Below are 24,146 nucleotides of genomic sequence, written 5' to 3' on the forward strand. Positions count from 1 at the left end.
AATCTAAGTTTAATATGCTTTATCTAATCTAAGTTTATTATGAACTATGTAGCTATGAATGTTATTATGCCCATACTTTGTTGCACTGTGCTGTCCCGAAACAGTTTGTTTAATTCAGAATAGCTTCCTGAACAGTTTTTTCATTGCTGTCTATTGTTTTGTTATAGAAACGTGCGAATGTCTCAGCTCCTTTCCATCCTGCTGTCTTTATGATGGTTGCCAGTGAAACCCCTCGCATATTAGCTGCTGAAGTGGATGCTGCTCTTGTGCTATGTGCCCCATACTTGTTATGAATGCCAGACTTCTTTAAGATAATTTTTACCCATCGTGAAACAGTCTGATGTGATACTGCATTATGTGGTTTTTGTGTGCTTATGAGTAATTTTTGTTCGTTGTTACATATTTCTTTTGTCCTGTCTATGTATTCTTTCAGTACCCTTACAATGCATATATTTGGGTTTGCGTCATATTTTTGTAATGCGATATGTTGAAGGTGATGTCCTGGTTTAGTTTGTTTCAGTATATGATTAGCATGAATTATAACTTTGTCCAATTGAAATTCGATGTCGTCTAATTCTAATAGATGCAAAGTCTGGCATCTTTGGGCTGTTAGCACTAAGAACAGCACCGATAATTTGCAGGATAACTGGAGAAGTGTGGTATTCTGTAATGTTCCAATGTATCTTAATACAATATCGACATCCCAGACTGTTGTGTATCTTGGTAAACTGGGTCGTTCAGTGAAAATTCCTGTCATAAATCTTTTTATTAAATTGTTGTTACTGAAATCAAAGTTTCCACATATTTTGGTTAAGTTGTTAATTGCTGATCGTGCTGTTTGAAAAGCGCTGTATTTGAGTCCTTGTCGATGTAATGTTACAAAAAATGCTAAGATGGAGTTCACAGATGGCCGAATGGGATTGATGCGCTTCCCACAAAAAGTAATCCATTTTTGAATATATGTGTTGTACTGTGTTTTGGTGGAATTACGCCATGACTGTAGTATGATGTTGATTGCTTCTGTTGGTACTCCCTGGCTTTGGAGCGATTGCCTGATAGTCTGAAAACCCCTAATCGCATCTTTTTGAGGGGATGGATTCTGTCTGGTTTGTGCAGAAGATAAAGAATGTTCTGGGGATTTGGAAGAAGGAAGCACTGTCCGCAAATCAATTTTGTTAGAGATGCCCACCAAACTTGTGTTGGCCAAATTGGGCACACCATCACTGCTTCGGATTGTTCTTCCTCTAACTTTTGTAGAATTTTTGGTATTAAGCTGAAAGGAGAAAATATGTAATACAATTCATGAACCCAGTGTAGGGTGAATGCATCTGTTGCACAAGAGTTTGCTTCAGGTGAATACGAAACATACTTTTCTAATTTGTGATTAAGCCTAGAAGCAAACAAATCTACTGACATATTTGGATACTGGTCCCTAATTTTGCAAAAAATATTTTCTTTCAGCGTCCATTCTAAATCATCATTGAATTTTCTTGACAGTGCATCCGCCTCATTGTTTTCAGATCCTGCCACGTGTGCCGCACTTAAAAATATGTCTTTATCTATGCACCAAAGCCAAATGTCTCTAGCAATGTTGTTTAGTTCATCTGTCTTGCCCCCAAATTTGTTAATATAAGCACAACTTGTGCTGTTGTCCATGAAAATTCTGATGTGGCACTGATTAGTATCTTTACATAAAGAGGTAAGAGCTAACTGACATGCTTTCAACTCCAAAATATTAATATGTAAATTTTGTTCTGCCAAAGACCACTGACCATTTGTTGAAGTGTTTGTAGTTTTATTTATGGCGCCATATCCCTTTTTTGAGGCATCAGAATAGATAATATACTCAGGTTGTCCATGAGACACTAGCTTTTTGCTTGTAGGGAGATGGCTTATCCACCAAGTAATAATTGGCCTGACTGATGATGGAATTTTCATATAGTTGTCAAAGTCACCTTTTGCAATTTTGATGCATTTGTCTTTGATTTTTAGCTCATCTGATTTTTTGAAAAAAAATGATGAGTTATTGTCATCACTTGAGCGGTTGTCGGCGTCGGCGTCGGCGTCGGCGTTGCCTGGTTAAGTTTTATGTTTAGGTCAGCTTTTCTCCTAAACTATCAAAGCTATTGCTTTGAAACTTGGAATACTTGTTCACCATCATAAGCTGACCCTGTATAGCAAGAAACATAACTCCATCTTGCTTTTTGCAAGATTTATGGCCCCTTTTGTACTTAGAAAATATCAGATTTCTTGGTTAAGTTTTATGTTTAGGTCAACTTTTCTCCTAAACTATCAAAGCTTTTGCTTTGAAACTTGGAATACTTGTTCACCATCATAAGCAGACCCTGTACATCAAGAAACATAACTCCATCTTGCTTTTTGCAAGAATTATTGCCCCTTTTGGACTTAGAAAATCAGTTTTCTTGGTTAAGTTTTATGTTTAGGTCAGCTTTTATCCTAAACTATCAAAGCTATTCCTTTAAAACTTGCAACACTTGTTCACCATCATAAGCTGACCCTGTACAGCAAGAAACATAACTCCATCCTGCTTTTTGCAAGATTTATGGCCCCTTTTGGACTTAGAAAATATCAGATTTCTTGGTTAAGTTTTATGTTTAGGTCAACTTTTTCTCTTAAACTATCAAAGCTATTGCTTTAAAACTTGCAACTCTTGTTCACCATCATAAGCTGACCCTGTACATCAAGAAACATAACTCTATCCTGCTTTTTGCAATAATTATTGCCCCTTTTGGACTTAGAAAAATCATTTTCTTGGTTGAATATTATGTTTAAGTCTACTTTTCTCATAAACTATCAAAGCTATTGCTTTAAAACTTGCAACAGTTTTTCACCATCATAAGTGGACACTGTACATCAAGAAACATAACTCCATCTTGCTTTTTGCAAGATTTATGGCCCCTTTTGTACTTAGAAAATATCAGATTTCTTGGTTAAGTTTTATGTTTAGGTCAACTTTTCTCCTAAACTATCAAAGCTTTTGCTTTGAAACTTGAAATACTTGTTCACCATCATAAGCAGACCCTGTACATCAAGAAACATAACTCCATCTTGCTTTTTGCAAGAATTATTGCCCCTTTTGGACTTAGAAAATCAGTTTTCTTGGTTAAGTTTTATGTTTAGGTCAGCTTTTATCCTAAACTATCAAAGCTATTCCTTTAAAACTTGCAACACTTGTTCACCATCATAAGCTGACCCTGTACAGCAAGAAACATAACTCCATCCTGCTTTTTGCAAGATTAATGGCCCCTTTTGGACTTAGAAAATATCAGATTTCTTGGTTAAGTTTTATGTTTAGGTCAACTTTTTCTCTTAAACTATCAAAGCTATTGCTTTAAAACTTGCAACTCTTGTTCACCATCATAAGCTGACCCTGTACATCAAGAAACATAACTCTATCCTGCTTTTTGCAATAATTATTGCCCCTTTTGGACTTAGAAAAATCATTTTCTTGGTTGAATATTATGTTTAAGTCTACTTTTCTCATAAACTATCAAAGCTATTGCTTTAAAACTTGCAACAGTTTTTCACCATCATAAGTGGACACTGTACATCAAGAAACATAACTCTATCCTGCTTTTTGCAAGAGTGATGGCCCTTTTTAGACTTAGAAAATCATGGGTAGGACAATATTACTATTATACAAAAAAAATCAGATGAGCGGCAGCACCCGCAAGACGGTGCTCTTGTTTCTAGAGGTTTATAGAATAAAGGAGCAGCTTCCACTCCTGGTTCAGCTGCCACCATTTTTCCTATGAGTTTAGCAAAAAGACGTATTGTTACAGACTTTTTTGAAAGAACAGAATAACAGAGGCTAATCAACTCTTCCTGTCTATCTGAGGTTAATCTTATGGACATTGTTTCAGAACATAGGATAAAACCTAGAAATGTGATTTGTTTACATGGTATCAAAACTGATTTTGTTGGATGTATTGTCAATCCTAGCGAATCCATGAGTTCCACTGTATCTGAAATATTTGTCTGGCATTCGGTAAATGTGGATCCTTGTAAGCAAGAATCATCTATATATGCAGAACTGATATGACCTTTCGCTCTGAGTGAAGCAAATACAGGTTTCATTACTTTGGTAAAGACTCCTGGTGATGTTGTTAAGCCCATGACTAGCGCAGTAAATTGATACTTTTGATTGTCATAAATAAACCTGAAATATTTCCTGTCTTGAATTCAAATGGGAATTGAGTAAAATGCCTTGGAAAGATCTACAGATGCGAAAAAACAATCTTTTCGCATGGAGTTGATCGCATGTTGTAATGTTTCCATTTTGAAATGAATATTTTCCATAAAGTTATCATTAAATTGTTTAAGATTAAGTATAATTCTAATTTTACCATCTTTTTTCGGTCGAGTGAAAATGTTTGAAATGAATTCACCACTTTGTGGCTTATTATCTACCTTTTCAATAATGTTGCATTTTAGAAACCTGTTTAATTCAATTTTAATTAAGTTATGTTCTAATGTGTTAAATGATAAAGCTTTTGGGATTGTATGTTGAAAAGGTGTCTCAGCCAACTCTACTTGATATCCAGTTATGGTTTTAAGTATCCACTTATCATTTGTAATTGATTTCCAGGTATCATAATAATACTGTGTTTTCCCTGCAACGAAATTGTCAGTGGTATTTGTCAGATTTGATATGCTGCTATTTACATTTATTTTTTGTGATGTCTTGCTGTTGTCTGCTGTGCCTTCTTCTGCTGGAAACCCTGTGTTCTTGGCTGATACTGATTTCGGTTGTACATCTGAGGTTTTTTGTAATAAGCTGTTTGATGACCCCTGTCCATTACAAAATGTTTGTGGCTCAAAGTTTTAAAGAAATTCCCGTGAAACTTAATGGATACAATAAAGTGCAGTAGAGTACCACATTTTTTGTTCAGGATCAATATCATTGCAGAGTTACCTGTTCTTGGACTTGGACAAAGATGTAATATACATGTACTTGGATTATATTTGTGGGACAAACGTACTTGCATTTTTAGCTCGACTATTCAAAGAAAAAGTAGAGCTATCCTACTCACCACGGCGTTGACGGCAGCATCACACCTTGTCTCAGTTTTCCGTACCAGTCCATATTTTGACAAAACCTTTTGAGATAAAGCTTGAAACTTTTAACACTTGTCTACCACCACCATGTCCAGTTTTAGGCAAGAGTACATAACTCCATCAAGGATTTTGGCTGAATTATAGCCCCTTTTAACTTACAAATCTTGGTTAAGTTTTTCTTACCAGTTCATATTTTGCATAAACTGTTTGACATATGGCTTTAAAACTTTTATCACCTGTTTATTATAAAAGTCTCTATCTGTAGACAAAAGTACATAACTTTGTCAACTATTTTGGCTGAATTATGGCCCTTTTTGGACTTGGAAATTGGTACAATTTTCGTACAAGCCCATGTTTTGTCAAAACTATTTGACATGTGGCTTTGAAACTTTGAACACTTGCTTATCATCATGATTTCCATCTGTAGGCAAGAGTACATAACTCTGTCAACTATTTTGGATTAATTATGGCCCTCTTTCGACTTGGAAATCAGTTAAATTTTTCTTACCAGTCCAAATTTTGCCTAACCTGTTTGTCATATGGCTTTGAAACTTTGACCACTTGTTTACCATCATAGTCTACATAATTGTGTAGGCAAGACTACATAACTAGGACAAGGACTTTAACTCAGTTATGGCCCTTTTTTGACATAGAAATTAGTTAAGTTTCGCATACCATTCCATATTTTGTCTAAACTGTTTGATATATGGCTTTGAAACTTTGAACACTTGCTTACCATCATGGTCACACATTGCTATAAAATAGTGCAAGACTTATCCAAATCCACAAATACAGGTACATTGTCTTATCTATTTTTCTTCTTTTGTCTGAAAATTTCTGGTAATATTTTGACCCCATACTTACATCAGATCTTCGAATAGTCGAGCGCGCTGTCAACAGACAGCTCTTGTGAAGGATTCCAATGAAGCTTCATACACATGATCACCAGTGAACTGTAGATGAGCATAACTGTTTTTATGCAGGGTTTATCGTATTATTACAGAGTTAGACACCCTTGTTTCTTCTGTTTTATTTTATGTTTCTGGTACCTGCTGTTCAGAACTTTATTGAATATTTTACAGAGCACGTCTGAATATCAGATAAAGTATAGTATCATGATACTGAGCCATTTTTGAATGTCATATAGGAAGTTATTGTTCTTGTTTATTAAGGCTTAGCATTACATTTTGAGAAACAAAAATCAAACAACACCAAATCATAGAAAGAAAGAGTTGTTTAACATGAAAATTGAACAGCATGTAAAACATGTATATTACATTACCAAACAAGTGTCAGTATACCGATATAAACATTGAATTCTGGAAAAGGACTGCCTAAAGGGGCCCCACTTCCAGACAGTCAAACGCCTTTAAAAACTCACCATTTTCAAAGAACTGTTACACATGTTCGTTTTGATGCATTTGCAATAGCATGCGAGTGGTGAAATTTCACATAACAAGGTGGAACACAGTTTTCAGCAATTGTTTATCTTTATTTCTTTACAAATTAATGGCATTCATTTTCAAAGGGAGACAGCTTTTTCCAAATATTTTAAGTAGCTGTCGTATGGGACAGTACGGCAGAACATGTAAGGTTAGATAAAATATTGGTTAAGATGGTGTTTGTTTATCAAATATTTCTGTGTTTTGACCAAAATAATTGCATTTATTGATAAGATACTCCAGTGTCTTTTGTACTCGCATATGAGCCGCACAATGAGAAAACCATCATAGTGCGTTTGCTACCAGCATGGATCCAGACCAGCCTGCACATTGTGCAGTCTGGTCTGGATCTATGCTGTTCACTTTCAAAGCCTATTGCAATTAGAGAAAACGTTGGTGAACAGCATGGATCCTGACCAGACTGCACGGATGCACAGGTTGGTCTGGATCCATGATGGTCGCAAAAGCTCTGTGTTGGTTTTCTCATTGTGCGACTGAAAAATTTTCTTTTCTGACATTTCAAGAAAGTAAACTTTGCATAGCGAAACATGTATATAAGAAACCCTTGAAGCCACCATATAATTACTACATATATATTTTCCAAGGAGGCCTCCATGGCTGAAAGGTTAAAGTCACTTATTTTGACCCAACTGCCTTTCACCCTTTCTAACCTGTTGGTTAGAAACCACACTTGGGATGTAGAATTCTTCATGTAAGGAAGCAGTCAGACCTGCTTATGGAGGTTGGTGGTTCTACCCAGATGCCTGGTCATGCTTGTAGGGCCACCTAAGGTCTTCTTCTGTCATGAAAAGCTAGAGAAGTTGCTATATGACCTAAATTGTGTTGATATAAAACAAAATAAATATTTTTTCAGATCCTTGTAAGGATGGTTACCAGTCAGTGAATGAACGTTGTGTACAGTGTGAAAGAGGCTCTTATAGACAGCAGAATATACAGCCAAGCTGTCAACTATGTCGAGACAAGTTTACCACCCTGGCCCCTGGTCAGGATACCGTTGACAAGTGTGTTCGTAAGTGGTGTTTACAGAATAAAGAATAACAGAACTTTCATTAAAGTAAATGACTATCACACAAAGTGGGATAACTTTAAAAGTACAAGGTGGTTTTTCATAGAACTTGGTACACGGATAGGTTACAATTATAGAGAATACGAGGGGCGTTCAATAAATGTTACTCAGTGTGTAGTTCCGTAACTGGTTTTTGTTTTTGAATGCAGTTTTCAGCACATTATAGAGCAATTTATTGGGAACAAAATGCCATTATGAATGAAAAAAATCAGTTGATCATAGTAGTGATATAATTATTTTAGTGAGGTGTACACGGGTATATTGGACCATGATAGCAAAAATAATTATAATTTAGCTTTGTCCTGGGCATCGAGGGTCTCAGAAAAATAGAATAACTTGTAAAATCACAAATTCTATCATTTTTCTACAAGATACAGCAAACTGGGACGAGTTTGAGTTTGTTTTTAACTACGTTTTTCATTTTACAAAACTGCTAAAATATCTAAACTCAAGGTTGATTCCATCAAGAATGAGTCTTGAGAGTTATTAATCAAACTTGTAAGAACTTGTTTCGCAGTCGAGAATTAAGAAATTAGTATCAACTTAAAATAAAAGATTTTTTTTCAATAATCATCAATAAACATCACACCTGACAAAATTGAAGAGGCTTATTGTACTCAGCTAATCAATTTTCGAGTAAAAATATGCACACTCCATTTAATACTTTTATCATTTTTTTTTTATTTTGATTGTCAAATGTTTATGCAGAAATGATGATTTGTTTCAACTATCTAAACTGAAAATTGAACTACAGTTCTAGTTGTTGAATAGTAGAATCAAGGAATTGCATGTTACAATCTCAACATTTTGGACATAAAATGGTCCAGTATACCCGAGTACACCTCACTCAAATGTTTATATTTTTCCTTTTTTTTTACTGATTTACTGATTTTTATACGCCTGTTTAAAAAACGGGACGTATTATGGGAACACCCCTGGCGGGCGGGGGGTTGAGCGGGCGGCGTCCACAGACTTTGTCTGGAGCATATCTTCTTCGTGCATGGAGGGATTTTGATGAAAAATTTGCACAATTGTTCACCATCATTAGACGTATTGTCATACACAAGAACCAGGTTCCTAGGTCTAAGGTCAAGGTCACACTTAGAGGTCAAAGGTCAAATTCAAAAATGACTTTGTCCGGAGCACATCTTCTTCATGCATGGAGGGATTTTGATGTAACTTGGCACAATGGTTTACACTCATGAGACGCAGTGTCTTGCACAAGAACCAGGTCCCTAGGTCTAAGGTCAAGTTCACACTTAGAGGTCAAAGGATACAAGAATGAAAACTTTGTCCGGAGCATTTCTTCTTCATGAATGGAGGGATTTTGATATAACTTGGCACAAATGCTCAACAACATAGGCGGAGTGTCATGCACAAGAACAAGGTCCCTAGCACTAAGGTCAAGGTCACACTTATAGGCCAAAGGTGAGTTACAAGAATGACTTTGTCCAGAGCATTTTCTTCTTTATGCATGGAGGGATTTTGATGTAACTTGGCGCAATTGTACACTATCATGAGACAGAGTGTCATGCTTGATGTCTGTCGTGCGTTGTGCGTTGTTCATCAGCAGTTTCTAAAAAAATATTCTTCTTGAAAACCACTGGGCAGAATTACACCAAACTTCACAGGAATGATCCTTGGGAGGCCCCCTTTCAAAATTTTTCAAAGAATTGAATTCCATGCAGAACTCTGGTTGCCATGGCAACCGAAAGGAAAAACTTAAAAAATCTTCCTGTCCAAAACCACACGGCCTAGGGCTTTGATATCTGGTGTGTAGCATCATCTAGCAGTCTTCTACCAAAGTTGTTCAAATGATCCCCCTGGGGTCAAATATGGCCCCGCCCCGGGGGTCACATGGTTTATATAGTCTTATATAGGGAAAACTTGGAAAATCTTCTTGTACAAAACCACATGGCCTAGGGCTTTGATATTTGGTATGTAGCATCATTTAGTGGTCCTCTACCAAGATTGTTCAAATTATTTCCCTAGGGTCAAATATGGCCCCACCCTGGGGGTCACATGGTTTATATAGACTTACATAGGGAAAATTTTGAAAATCTTCTTGTACAAAACCACATGGCCTAGGGCTTTGATATTTGGTATGTAGCATCATCTAGTGGTCCTCTACCAAAATTGTTCAAATTATCCCCCTAGGGTCAAATATGGCCCTGCCCTGGGTTTTACATAGACTTATATAGGAAAAAAAAGTTTAAAAATCTTCTTGTCTGAAACCACAACACTTAGACCTTTGATATTTGGTTTGTAGCATTGTCTTATGGTCCTCAACCAAAATTGTTCAAATTGTACCCCTTGGGTGAAAAGAGGGCGCCCTGGGGGTCCCAAGTTTTATATAGACTTATATAGGAAAAAGCTTTAAAAATCTTCTTGTCTGAAACCATACGACCTAGGCTTTTGATATTAATGGTATGATGCATTGTCTAGTAGTCCTCTACCAAAATTGTTCAAATTATGCCCCTGGGGTTAAAAGAAGCCCCGCCCTGGGGTCACTTAGTTATTATGTGAGTTATATAGGAAAAATACTTAAAAAATCATCTGATCCTATTTTCAAGACTGTTTAATTATGACCCCAAGTAATATGATGTCACTTGACTGTGACCTTGACCTACTGACCTACTTTCTTGTTTTTTAAGATACAGCCTTGAAATTTTGATGCCATACAAAGTTTTATACACAAATCGTAAAACTGAATTTCATTGACCATGAATGTGACCTACTGACTTTCTTAATATTTTATCCTCAGTTTGACATTTGAAACATGTAGCTCATATTAATCGGGTGAGCGATCCAGGGTCATCTCTTGTTTATAATTGACCGTAGGGAAAAAGCAAGACCAGTTTCCTGTGGTACAACATTCCATTTACAAATACAGGTGCTATTTGCTAATTTGCTGTGACAGGCGTATATTGTGACATTCTGGCACTCTTGTTATCATTCTTATGGCATTTAGTTTCAAATGAATTGCTCAATAATGTGCCAAAAACTGCGTTTTAAAATAACCACCGTTTACAGAACTACGTACGGAGTAACATTATTTAATGAACGCCCTTCATATGTTCATCTGTTTTGTTTCTATGGCATAACATATTGCTGCTATGGCAACAAATAGTAACAAAATATAACAAAAAGTTGTAAAGTGGGATCCTGTGATAAAAGTACAAGACATTTATCACGAAGCTTGCTTCATGGATAGATGGCCATGCAGAGGTTACTTTTATGGAGTAACATTTTGGCATGGACCTCTGCCAAGTTTATTTTTCAAGTGGTTCAGCTGAATGTGGAAAGACATGGACTGTTTGATAGATCATCATAAAACTTAGTCTGTAGCATCATGATATGGTCTTTTAATTTTGTTTGGATTGGGGCATTGTCATTGGCTCGAATTTGGATTATGTGGGGTCAGAAACTAGGTCACCCAGTCAAATCAAGGGAAAAGCTTGTTAACAATTTAGAGGCCACAGCTGTAATCCAATCTTTATGGAACTTGGTCAGACTGTTTTTCTTGATGATCACTAGGTCAAGTTTGAAACTGCGTTATGTGGGGTCAAAAGCTAGGTAAGTAGGCCAGATCAGAGGAAAAACTTGTTGATGCTCTAGAGTCCATGGTTAAAATAATAATATAAGTTTGAAACTCATAAGAATTGATCACAGTGTTTTTCTAGGTCTAGCCTGAATCCGGGCGATTTTTGGTCAAAAACTAGGTTACCAAAACAAATCAAAGGAAGCCACTCGTTGTGACCCAATTTTTATGAAACTTGGTCAGAATGTTTGTCGTGGTGATCTCTAGAGCAGGTTTGAAACTGGGTCATGTGGGCTCAAAAACTAGGTCAGTAGGCCAGATCAACTCTGGTGAGTGATATAGGGCCATCATAGCCCTCTTGTTTAAAGGATATTAGACCTAAAAAGGAAAGAATTTTTCTCATTACAGTTCTGGTGCAGCCATTCTGCGCATGGTTGGAATGATTATCAGTTGGAGCGCACAGCAAAATTACACAATTTTTTGCATGTCCACACGCATTTAGTGTATAATATGCATAATATACTGACTAAAGGTTAGGTTTAGTATCACCATGGTTACAAAATATATACATTTATAATAAGATATTTTTCATTCAAATTTAGTTAATCCATAGTCTGTAATATATCACAGGTGCACCAGATCTGTTTTTAGTCACAGCCAAGAAGAAATACAGTAAACCTCGCTTATAAGGAGCAGCTTGTGACCTCTAAAAATTGTTCCTTATAACCGAGGTTTCTTATATCCGTATAGCGAACTAGTTCCTTGTAACCGAGGTTTGTATAACGAATACAATTTGTATAGCGAACACTATTTGACTGACGTTTGAAAAGGGCTCACCCTCACACTCCGGACCGACCGTGACTCTTTATGTGAGAAAGTTGCTAGTCTAATACAGGTCCTTTCCTGAAGAGATGGTAAGGTCTGCATGTATATGAAATACTGTTGAAACACGACATTAAACCTTAACTAAACCAAAATGTACGTAGGTGAGAATGACCATAATTTGTGTTTATTTTTTGTGGTTTATTTCTATCTTCTTTTTAAAAGAGCGCTTTATTATGACTATAAGATATGTTGCAGTTACTCCTCTTACCTTGCTCGACTGCATGTTATGTGAATAGGCATATAAAATAAATGTTCAAATTTTTATTTTCGTTCACTATTTTTAACATGAAATACCCTAATACATGTAGCCCTAGTATATAATTTTGAGTAAAGATAAGTCTACTATCTTGGTAAATGTTAGTGATGCTGTTATATTTATTCTTTTTATCGTATCCATGAATATCATAGAAATGAAGTCATTTGTGTTTATTCATGTGCATGAAAGCGCGTTAAAGTACTGGCGTTACTCTGATGTCATCAGCAATTCTGCTGTTTATTTCCAATTTTCAATTATTTTATTCTTTATGTCTGTTCGCTATAACCGAGGTGTTTTCCATTGAATTTCATACTTTGGGACTGGAAAAAGTGTTCCTTATAACCGAGTGTTCCTTATAACCGAGTTCCCTATAACCGAGGATTTTCACATTGAAAAAAGAAGGAATCAGATAGGGGAATTGAAAACTGTTCCTTATATCCGAGTTCCTTATAAGTGAGGTTTACTGTACATTTGAATGGCTTTTTCACATGAGCTGCTTGATAGTTAGTCTAGATAGAATCTTTATCAGGCCAAAATTAGTTAAAATAGGTTACTATTCCCCTTTTAGGTGCGATTAGATCTCAAAATACAAATACCGTTCAATAATCCTGAAAAGTTTATGGATCTTCATCAAATTTTTATTTTATAAGGTCCTGTCCAAATTTTGTTCAAGTGGGTCACTTGCCTCCTTTAAGGGGCAGTTATTTAAAGAATATAAATATCTTTAAACACCCTCTTGTCATGAAAGGCTTGCTGGATCTTCACCAAACTTGGTTTATATTGTCCTTAATGGAATTCTGTCACATTTATTTGAATTGTTTGGCTTTGTCCCTTTTAGGGACTGCCAGGGCTAAAAATAGAAAAGCCTTTAAACAACTTCTCATGAACTGCCTTATGGACTTTCACTAAATTCAGCTTGTAGTATCCTTGGCACAGAATTCTCTCAGTTTTGTTTAAAGGGTTCTGCTTGGCCCCTTCTGTGTACCATGATAGCTGAAAACAATTGGTTGATTGTTTTGTTGAAGACTTGTCAATATGAATGTTATTGCTATGTTATCCTTACGGAACAGCTTTCATGTGGTAATATTTTAAACTGCCAAAATGGTTATAATTATTATATACTTATTTATTACTATTTATAACAATTAATTTTGTTATTTAAGCAATATGTAGTCGAGGCAGACACTGGGATGAGAACAGTGATTCCTGCGTTCAATGTGAAAGTGGCACATATAATCCAATTGAATACCAGCTGCAGTGCTTGCCATGTCCACCTGGAAGACCAATTAGTGCAGCTGATTTCTTGTCATGTCAAGGTAAACTATTTCTTTCAATATTTCTGTTTTATGCATTGTTTCTCTGGACGCATGTTCCTTAAAAGAAAAATTAATGCAAAATGATGTTATTGAAAAGATGGGCCAAACAGTAGAGTTTTTTATTGTCCTTAATTTGTATTTTATGTAATCAATCACCTATTGTTTGTGTTGCTAGCTGACTGTCAGCCAGGAGAATCATGGAATGCAGACAGACAGATTTGTAACTGGTGTTTGGGTGGTACATACAGTCTAGGGGGAAGTACAGCTTGTGTATCTTGTCCAGCTGGTACCTACTCATATATAAAAGTTGGAGCAACTATTGCCGATTGTGTCACAGGTAAGAATTGTGCATTGTTTTGCTCTCTTTGCTCCTGTTTCTTGATTAAAATTAATGTAGCACTTATTTTTCTGGTGCATCAAAGATGGGATGGGTTTGGGAGATATTTAGACATTTGCTCAATGGTTCATATCTGAATATGAAAGTTTTTAAAGTCTTGAGTTATTCTTAAAATCTTGAGTTATTCATAATGAAACATGATTGGTTCAAACTTTTACAGGTGACCGCCACATTAGTAGATATTTTAGGAGAAGTTTTGTTTGAAAAGGCTTAGTTCTCATTTAAATATGAATTAAGCAGATATTTGGCCCCATTCTACCTAACAGGCAATATCATTTTTATCCCCATGTAAGCAGATGGATAAAATCTTGGTGTGGGTTCTTCTGCAGCTGGATCTTTATCTTGGTAACAACATGAGATGCTAAGTTTATATTTTGTTTGAGTGTTTGTATTAAGTCAGAGTTGCTACCTTGGAACTGTTTTTAAATCAACCTAGTATGAGCAGATTTGTTGCCCCTAATTCAGGTTTGCTTATATCTCCATCATAGAATATAAAGGTAAGTCAGTATAATTTGAACATTTTTGAATTACAGTAGTGTAGAAAGGTATTCCGAATATAATGTAATTTTCAGAAAACGTATAGAGTTACAGGCCCTTGATAAATATCCTGTTTTTGTCCATCTTGTGAGGTCGCTTTATATATGGTAGGTTACAAGTAGGGCTCCGGAAATTTTGAGAACTCAGTCGGTCCGAAACGAAAATCACGACATCGGCGCTACCCCACCCACCGTATTACCAATATACCATAGTTGTAAAACGTGATTAGAGTAAAGAAATAAGTATGTCATGCATTAAAAATGATTACCGGTCATCGTGAGTTACCACACAATGTAAACAGTCATTCAGTGTTATATGTGATCGTTACTTTGTTTAAATTTCGATGTTTTTCTAGAAAATACTTGACAGGATAACATTGCCGAGGCTTTGTTTTCTTGGCGCCGTGTACCTAACTAGTCTAAAGCCAACGCACGTGACTTCGGTACCGTATAGACGGCAGATACTTTGTGATCTTTTCCTCATTATTTGACGGAATTTTATAAAATACAATGCGTCAAAGTGATTTGCTTGACACAAAGTCTCTGCCAAACATCCTCAGTAATTTTAGAATACTCTGCCGCGGACCAAATGTGTACGTTATGTGAATGCTGAGATCAAATTTCCCATGTGTATGATACCAAAAGGTCACGTGGGTTGGCCGCGGATATTTAATTTCACTGGCGTTGTACTTCAGTAAGCAAACTGCATTTTATAAAGTTATATGTCTCTTCTGATGTAAACAAAATTTCATTTTGAAACATTTTTAAGACCGATTTGATAAGCTGGCCTGGTCCGCCACTCCAGTTTTCATTATCATTCGGGTTTGCAAATCCTTTTTTTTGTACAGTCGGGTTGCAAAGACGATTTTCTGTACTTGTTTCAACTGGACTGCCAAATGAATCATGCAATTTACAAATCAAGTGATTATAAAAAAATATTTATATCGGCTTCCCGTGTGATGTCTCATTAAATGCAATGACCACTTGTTTCTTTTTACCCATCTTCAAAATAAAGCAATCTGTCGGCTAATGATCTAAATAAAAAGAAGTGGGTCCCCATCAAAAGCATTTGGATCCAGTCAGAAGCATTTGGAAACCATTCAAAAATGTTTAATACGTTGCACTCGGCTGCCTACAGACATTAAAGGACGTGCCGCGCGAGCACTGTTGTGTCACGTGCTAATTACGGACCGATTACCAAGGTGACAATCAGACCGTTTGACACGTTTATTTATTACCTGAGGGTGCGACCAACAATTTCCTGCTTGGCAGGTGATCGGGTATTGAGATTTCAGACCGAAATATATACATTTTCTCCATTTTTTCAGGACCGATTTTTTTCGTTTTTTCACTTCATGAATCGGTCTGTAAAGTCAAAAATCGGTCCAAAACCGACAAACCGGCAAATTTCTGGAGCCCTGGTTACAAGAGTTGGTTTTATGTGGTAGGGTAATGGATATTCCTCAAGTTTGTTAAAATGGTCCTGCTTGACTGCACTTAGTGTTGGCGAGAACTGAAAATAGATAAACTGTTTAAAAAATTCTTTGAACATGAGCTCTTTGAAAGATCTGCACCAAACTTTATCTGTAGCATTCTTTTATTTTTTTTTTCTCAAATTTGTTAAAATAGTTCTAACTGCACTAATGGAGCTGCCAGAGATTAATATAGAATTAACAACTTCTTCTAATAAACTGCTCCATGGATGTTATCCACACTTCGTCAAAGGAATCTTTCCATGGAGCTGATTTTGATCAAATGGTTTAGCTTGGCTGCAAAAGCAAAATGATATTTTACACTTTCGCTTGCACTATTCAGTGGATGTTCATCAAACTTAGTCATGGCAAGGCCAAGGTCAGATGGGTGAATTACGGCCTTTTTGGTCTCTGGTTTTAGATATGTTCCTTATTTGGGCTTGATGATATTCTTTGAAACATTTTCAGTGGGCCTATGTGATATGTCCTTGACATCTTTTTTGTTTAGTAATTTATCCTTTTATATTTTTGCAGTATGTAATGCAGGTTACTTCAGACCGACGCTAGCTTCTTCTTGCCAGATGTGTCCCTCTTCTCGAGTTTCAAATCCAGATAGAACAGCTTGTGTAGCATGTCCTGTAGGCCAGGAACCATCTTCAGACAAAGGCAGTTGTGTTGAAGAAGGTATATAAACAACTTGAGGGTCCAAACCCTACAAGAGAAGCAGATTTCTTTCTTGTGATAAAGCCACTTAGCTGGATTACAGTCAAGAAGTAAATGGTTCTATCAAAGGGTCTGCCTATTGGAAATTGTGCTCAGTGAGCAGCAGATATTTTGGTCTTCCTTCGATATACAGTGCATTCGCGATGCTACAAATCGCAATTTAACGAAATACCGGTATACTACGAAGAGGTGCTGTGGTCCCGGTTGCTTTCCTTCTTATTTCTATGAAACAAAGTCGCGGTTTTACGAAAATGCAATTTTACGAAAAATGCGCTCCAACGAATGTATTGTGATCCCCTTCAAGCCTGTTTTCAAATGGTTTCAGTTGCGATTTTACGAATGTATCGTCTACGTTTTCACACCTTCCATGTCGGCGTGAAAATGCTTTAGAGTGGAAAGTATCACTATCATTTAGCTGGGCGTACACAGTGATTAAAGTGTGAAAACTTAGTAATTAAATTCAAAACACATATGCTGTATACTATGACACAAGTTAGTTATTCTCCTATAACTGTCCGATCGGATGGCATACAAGACACACTTGCTTCGATATCTATACGTCTCAAAGAATCACTGCATAAATAAAATAAAACATTATTTAAGGCCTGCATATTGTTGTTTTGTTATACCAAAGAATTCAGTAAAGGGTAGCTGAGGGTATCGGAATATGCAATTGCGATTTTTTTTCTCGTGCAACAATGTACCCTGTATATGTTTTATGTACAGTGAATTAAAAATGAAGAAAATAACAACCCGTTCTACATTCTACATACCATCTAAGTTTAGATTCAAGTAAGATTTGTAGTAAACCCAGATGTACATATAAAATTGGTATACATGTACTCCGATACGAAAATCACATGTAAAAATATCACGAGTTACGACGTGTAGATATTAAGGTGGTGTATAGCGAAATTTCCTATGCTACGCTCGAACGAAAATGCTATATTACGAAAAAATTGGCCGGTCCCTTGACTTTTCGTAGGATCGCGATTGTACTGTACAAGCTTAAAAGTTGCCTACCCAAATTATGTCACTGTTAAACTCAGTAAATTAACAAAGGTACTTTAGAACTGTTGGTATTTTCATACTTAGGCCTCACCAAATTAAAAGTTGTTCATCGGATTTGCCGCTCGTATATTTTCAGAAACACAAAAAAAAATCTTTTTTTTTTGTTTTTGGCTTGCGCTCGCCCCATTGAAAAAAATCAATCCAAAATCTTTTGGTGCGCTACTTTTTACGGACATAAAAGTGTAGACATGCTTATAATTCCAGTCCCAGATTGTTCTCAAATGGATTTTATTTAGTTGCATTAAAGTTATTTCCCCTTTATGCAATTACACCATTTTCTTCAAATGTTTACCAAATTACATGCTACAAAAATCGATTTATTTCTTTGAAAACTGGAAGAAGAAAAACATACAAATTTATTTGATAACATCAGTCTACATTATTTTGGTAAGGGTAAATACTTATTGATGCATGTCACTTATCTGTTTTCTGTTTTTCCTGTCCAAATTATCAGCATTTGCACACGAAAGTTGGTGGGGTAAGGAATTTACATTATGAGTTGTTGAGAACAGTTTCGATTTTCAAATTTTCCAATCATTTAGTAGACTAATGTTAATGCACGTTAATCTCCATTTCAGACCTTAATTGAGACTTTGTTTCAACAAATTTAATATGTTATGAAAGTTTAAAGTTAGAAAAAGAGCTGTACATAAGACATCATGCTCGACTTTTCTTAATCAGAGCTTTGCCAGTAAAAGGGGCATAATAGTCAGAAGCTTTGAAAGTACAGAGCTATTGGTCATTATATAAAACTTACTTAAAAATATTCTATGTTAAAAAGGGGCATAACTCTGTCTAGATTCAGACTTAAGAGTATTGTTTCTCCTGGTGTAGACTTTGACAGTAAATAACTGTTCTAAGTTTCAAATCAGAAGCTTTAATAGATCACTCACAGATATTTGATGTATCAAAAACTTTGTAAAGTCAGCTAAGAATGCTACATTTTCATAGCAGTAAATATTCAAGTCACATATGTATGTGATATGTATGGTGTAAGGTTATGCATTGTTGTTTATTACATATTTTCTAACAGCATTTTCAAAAGCATGCATAATTGCATTATTTGATTACAGTGTATTGTATGATAATGTTATTACCTTTTTCTCACTAGTTCGCTTTGTTGTGCGTCTGCAGGTCAGATTTTCTCAATCCCTGGGGACTTACTTTTTAATTTAAAAGGGCTATACATTCTATTTTAAGGTTTTTATTTGTCAGTCAAGAGCCAAATGAAGACAAATATATTTCTTCGCTCTTCGCTCGCTCCTGATTTTCTCAAAAACAAAAAAAAATATTTAGATTATTTTTTCGCTCGCCACCTCAATTTTTTCAGAAAAAATTCCATTGAACAACTTATCAATTTGGTGTGGCCTTAGTGCCTATTTATTCCATAAATATTTCTATAAAGTGGTCAGCATTAAAAAAAAAAAAGAAAATTGTAAACTTAATGACCTAGTTTGAAGGCCAAATTTTGTCTAAGTGTAAGTGGGGGGTGTTTTCACTTGAATTCTCTAATATGACAGGATCAGACTGGTGTGATGGAGGCTACGAACCAAGCCTGGCACGGAGGAGGACTCGTTGTGTTCCCTGTCAGCCAGGATATTTTAGACCTTGGGGAAGTAGAGAAAGGTGCCAGCAATGTGCAAAAGGTTTTTACCAGCCATTGCCAGGACAAATTTCATGTATTTCCTGTACAAATCCGCTGTATACAACAGAAGGAAAAGGTTCAACATCTGCAGATCAGTGTAAAGCTGGTAAAGTTCCATTCTCTTTTTTTGTATATACTATTTTGGTATAATTCAACATTTTAATGAAACTACCTAAGATGTTTTCAGTGTTGTTATATATTCTGGTCCTTTGGGATCATGGAGTCCATCAGTAGATGTGTAACAGAGTTCCACTTAAGCCAGTCCTAGGAGGCGCGAGAGGTGTTGCACATTCTATTACCTCTCATGAAGGACTCAATCAAACTGAGTTTGCTGTTATTCTTTTTTGGTTGCATTCTATGCTTCCAAGGGATCTTTTTAAAGATTTTATTCAAAATGTTTTATAAAGGATTTATTATCACTTCTACAGGAGGTGCCAGGAGGATTGAAATTAAAAGTCTCGAGAGATTAGTTATGTCTCTCCCCCCCCCCCCCCCCCCCCCCCCCCCCCCCCCCACCAACTAGGGGAGACATATTGTTTTTGCCCTGTCCATCCGTACGTCACTTCATTTCGGATCAATAACTGGAGAACCATTTGACCTAGAACCTTCAAACTTCATAGGCTGGTACGGCTGCTGGAGTAGACATCCCCTATTGTTTTTGGGGTCACTCTGTCAAAGGTCAAAGTCACAGTGGCCTGAACATTAAAAACCATTTCCGATCAATAACTTGAGAACCACTTGACCCAGAATGTTAAAACTTAATAGGATGATTGGTCATGCAAAGTAGATGGCCCCTATTGATTTTGGGGTCTCTCTATTAAAGGTCAAGGTCACAGGAGGGGCCTGAACATGGAAAACCGTTTCCGGTCAGTAACTTGAGAACCACTTGACCCAGAATGTTGAAACTTCATAGGATGATTGGTCATGCAGTGTAAATGACCACTATAGATTTTGGGATCAATTCATTAAAGGTCAAGGTTACAGTGGACAGAAAATGGAAATATTGTTTTTGGGGTCACTCTGTCAAAGGTCAAGGTCACAGGTGAACATTAAAAACCATTTCTGTTCAATAGCTTGAGAACCACTTGACCCAGAATGAGAACCACTTGACCCAGAATGTTAAAACTTCATAGAATGATTGGTCGTGCAGAGTAGATGACCCCTATTGATTTTTGGACCACTCTATTAAAGGTCAAGGTCACAGGGGCCAGGTCCTATAAAATCATTTCTGGACTGTAACTTGACAACCACTTGACCCAGAATGTTGAAACTTCATAAGATGATTGGACAGACAAAGTAAATGACCTCTATTGATTTTGGGGTCAGTTCATTAAAGGTCAAGGTTACAGTGGACAGAAAATGAAAACCCATTTCTGGTCAATAACTTGAGAACCATTTGACCTAGAACCTTCAAACTCCATAGCGTGATAGGACTTGCAGAGAAGATGCATGGCCCCTCTTGTTTTTGGGTTCACTCTACCAAAGGTCAAGGTCACAGGGGGCTGAACATAGAAAACTCTTTCCAATCAGTAACTTGAGAACCACTTGACCCAGAATGTTGAAACTTATTAATAGGATGATTGGACATGCAGAGTAGATGACCCTATAAATTTTGGGGTCACTTGATCAAAGGTCAAGGTCACAGGAGCTTAAAAAATAACTTGAGATCCACTAGGCCCAGAATGTTGGGGTGACTGGACATGCCAAGTAGACGATCTCTATTCTCTATTGCAGCCAACCATCAGCAGTGTCTCTTTGACTTTCACTACTGTCCCCTGTAAACTTCTTGCCTATACAACTATGCACTGGGGTGACATGCACTTTTGTGCCCCCCACCCCCGCACAAGTGAGTGAGGACATACAGATTCTGTTGTCCGTCCAAAGTTCTTGACGCACCTAGCTCAAAAAGTATTTGATATGAATTGATGAAACCTTGCATGAGTCTTTATCATAGTATGAACTTGTGCACCTCCTACTTTTGGTCTGGCTTCGCCTCCTATTTTTAGCTCACCTGAGCCAAAGGCTCACGGTGAGCTTTTGTGATCGCTCAATGTCCATCGTCAGTCGTGCGTCCATCAACATTTTCTAAAAAAAATCTTCTTCTTGAAAACCACTGGGCAGAATTACACCAAACTTCACAGGAATGATCATTGGGTGGTCCCCTATATTATTCAAAGAATTTAATTCCATATAGAATTCTGGTTGCCATGGCAACCGAAAGGAAATTTTTAAAAATCTTCTTGTCAAAAACCGCAAGGCGTAGAGCCTTGATATTTAGTATGTGACATCATCTTATGGTCCTCTATCAAGATTGTTCAAATTGTGCCCCTGGGGTGAAAAGAGGCCCCGCCCCGGGGGTCACAAGTTTTACATAGACTTATATAGTAAAAAACTTTAAAAATCTTGTCTAAAACCACATGACCTAGGCCTTTGATATTTTGTATGTAGCATTGCCTTGTGGTCCTCTACCAAAATTGTTCAAATTATAACCCTGGGGTGAAAAGAGGCCCTGCCCCAGGGGGGGGGGGGGGGGGGGGGGAGTGGTCTCATGTTTTACAACCCGCCCACTTAGCTCAGTAGATAAAGCGTTGGTCTATGGACGCGGGGTCGTGAGTTCGGGCTGGGCGTATGTTCTCCGTGACTATTTGATAAACGACATTGTGTCTGAAATCATTAGTCTTCCACCTCTGATCCATGTGGGGAAGTTGGCAGTTACTTGCGGAGAACAGGTTTGTACTGGTACAGAATCCAGGAACACTGGTTAGGTTAACTGTCCGCCGTTACATGACTGAAATACTGTTAAAAAACGGCGTTAAACCCAAAACAAACAAACATGTTTTACATAGACTTATATAGGAAAAAAACTTTAAAAATCTTCTTGCTTGAAACTGCAAGGCCTAGGCTTTTGATATTAAGTATGTTGCCTTTCCTAGTGTTTCTCTACCAAAATTGTTCAAATTATGTCCCTGGGATGAAAAGAGGCCCTGCCCTGGGGGTAACAAGTTTAATAAATACTTATATAGGGAAAAAAATCTTCTTGTCTGAAAGTTCAAGGCCTAGGCATTTGATATTTGGTGTGTAACATTGCCTGGTGGATCTCTAACAAGTTTTTTTCAAATTATGCCCCTGGGATGAAAAGAGGCCCCACCCTGGGGATCACTTGTTATAATTATGAGTTATATAAGAAAAAATACTTCAAAAATTATCAGGTCATATTTCCTAGACTGTATAATTATAATTACCTGATGACTCAAGTGATTAGGGATCACTTGACTGTGACCTTGACCTACTGACCTACTTTCTTGTTTTTAGCTCACCTGTCACAAAGTGACAAGGTGAGCTTTTGTGATCGCACAGCGTCCGGCATCCGTGCGTAAACTTTTTGCTTGTGACCACTCTAGAGGTCACATTTTTCATGGGATTTTTATGAAAGTTGGTCAGAATGTTCACCTTGATGATATCTAGGTCAAGTTCGGAACTGGGTCATGTGCGGTCAAAAACTAGGTCAGTAGGTCTAAAAATAGAAAAACCTTGTGACCTCTCTAGAGGCCAGATTTTTCAATGGATCTTCATGAAAATTGATCAGAATGTTCATCTTGATGATATCTAGGTCGAGTTCGAAACTAGGTCACGTCCAATCCAAAACTAGGTCAGTAGGTCAAATAATAGAAAAACCTTGTGACCTCTGTAGAAGCCGTATTTTTCATGGGATCTGCATGACAATTGGTCAGAATGTTTATCTTCATGATATCTAGATCAAGTTTGAAACTGGGTTGACTGCGGTCAAAAACTAGGTCAGTAGGTCAAATAATAGAAAATCCTTGTTACCTCTCTAGAGGTCATATTTTTCATGGGATCTGAATGAAAATTGGTCAGAATGTTCATCTGGATGATATCTAGGTCAAGTTTGAAACTGGGTCACGTGCCTTAAAAAACTAGGTCACTAGATCAAATAATAGAAAAACCTTGTGACCTCTGTAGAGGCCATATATTTCATGGGATCTGCATGAAAATTGGTCAGAATGTTTACCTTGATGATATATAGGTCAAGATCGAAACTGGGTCAACTGCGTTTCAAAACTAGGTCAGTAGGTCTAAAAATAGAAAATCCTTGTGACCTTCCTAGAGGCCATATATTTCAATGGATCTTCATGAAAATTGGTGAGAATGTTCACCTTGATGATATTTAGGCCAGTTTTGAAACTGGGTCACGTGTGGTCAAAAACTAGGTCAGTAGGTCAAATAGTAGAAAAACTTGTGACCTCTCTAGGGGTCATATTTTTCATGGGATCTGCATGAAAATTGGTCAGAATGTTCATCTTGATGATATCTAAGTCAAGTTCAAAACTGGATTACATGCAGTCAAAAACTAGGTCAGTAGGTCAGATAATAAAAAAAACCTTGTGACCTCTGTAGAGGCCAGATTTTTCATTGGATCTTCATGAAAATTGGTCAGAATGTTCATCTTGATAATATTTAGGTCAAGATTGAAACTTGGTCACATGTTTCAAAAACTAGGTCAGTAGGTCAAATAATAGAAAAAACTTGTGACCTCTCTAGAGGCCATAATTTTCATGGGATCTTTATGAAAGTTGGTCTGAATGTTCATCTTGATGATATCTCGGTCAAGTTTGAAACTGGGTCAACTGCGGTCAAAAACTAGGTCACTAGGTCTAAACATAGAAAAAGGTTGTGA

General features: G+C 36.8%; 1 protein-coding gene across 1 annotated transcript in view; it reads left to right on the forward strand.

The window, feature by feature from the left end:
* Positions 1-24,146, forward strand: part of LOC123562051 (proprotein convertase subtilisin/kexin type 5-like) — a 110,262-nt gene that overhangs the window by 45,845 nt on the left and 40,271 nt on the right. The window contains exons 18-22 of the mRNA XM_053533205.1: positions 7,396-7,551; positions 13,454-13,606; positions 13,782-13,943; positions 16,546-16,695; positions 19,326-19,556. Of these exons, the coding sequence (XP_053389180.1) occupies positions 7,396-7,551; positions 13,454-13,606; positions 13,782-13,943; positions 16,546-16,695; positions 19,326-19,556 (852 nt within the window). The remainder of the gene's footprint in view (positions 1-7,395; positions 7,552-13,453; positions 13,607-13,781; positions 13,944-16,545; positions 16,696-19,325; positions 19,557-24,146) is intronic.

The sequence above is a fragment of the Mercenaria mercenaria genome, chromosome 2 (assembly GCF_021730395.1).
Source record: "Mercenaria mercenaria strain notata chromosome 2, MADL_Memer_1, whole genome shotgun sequence".
NCBI lineage: Eukaryota > Metazoa > Mollusca > Bivalvia > Venerida > Veneridae > Mercenaria > Mercenaria mercenaria.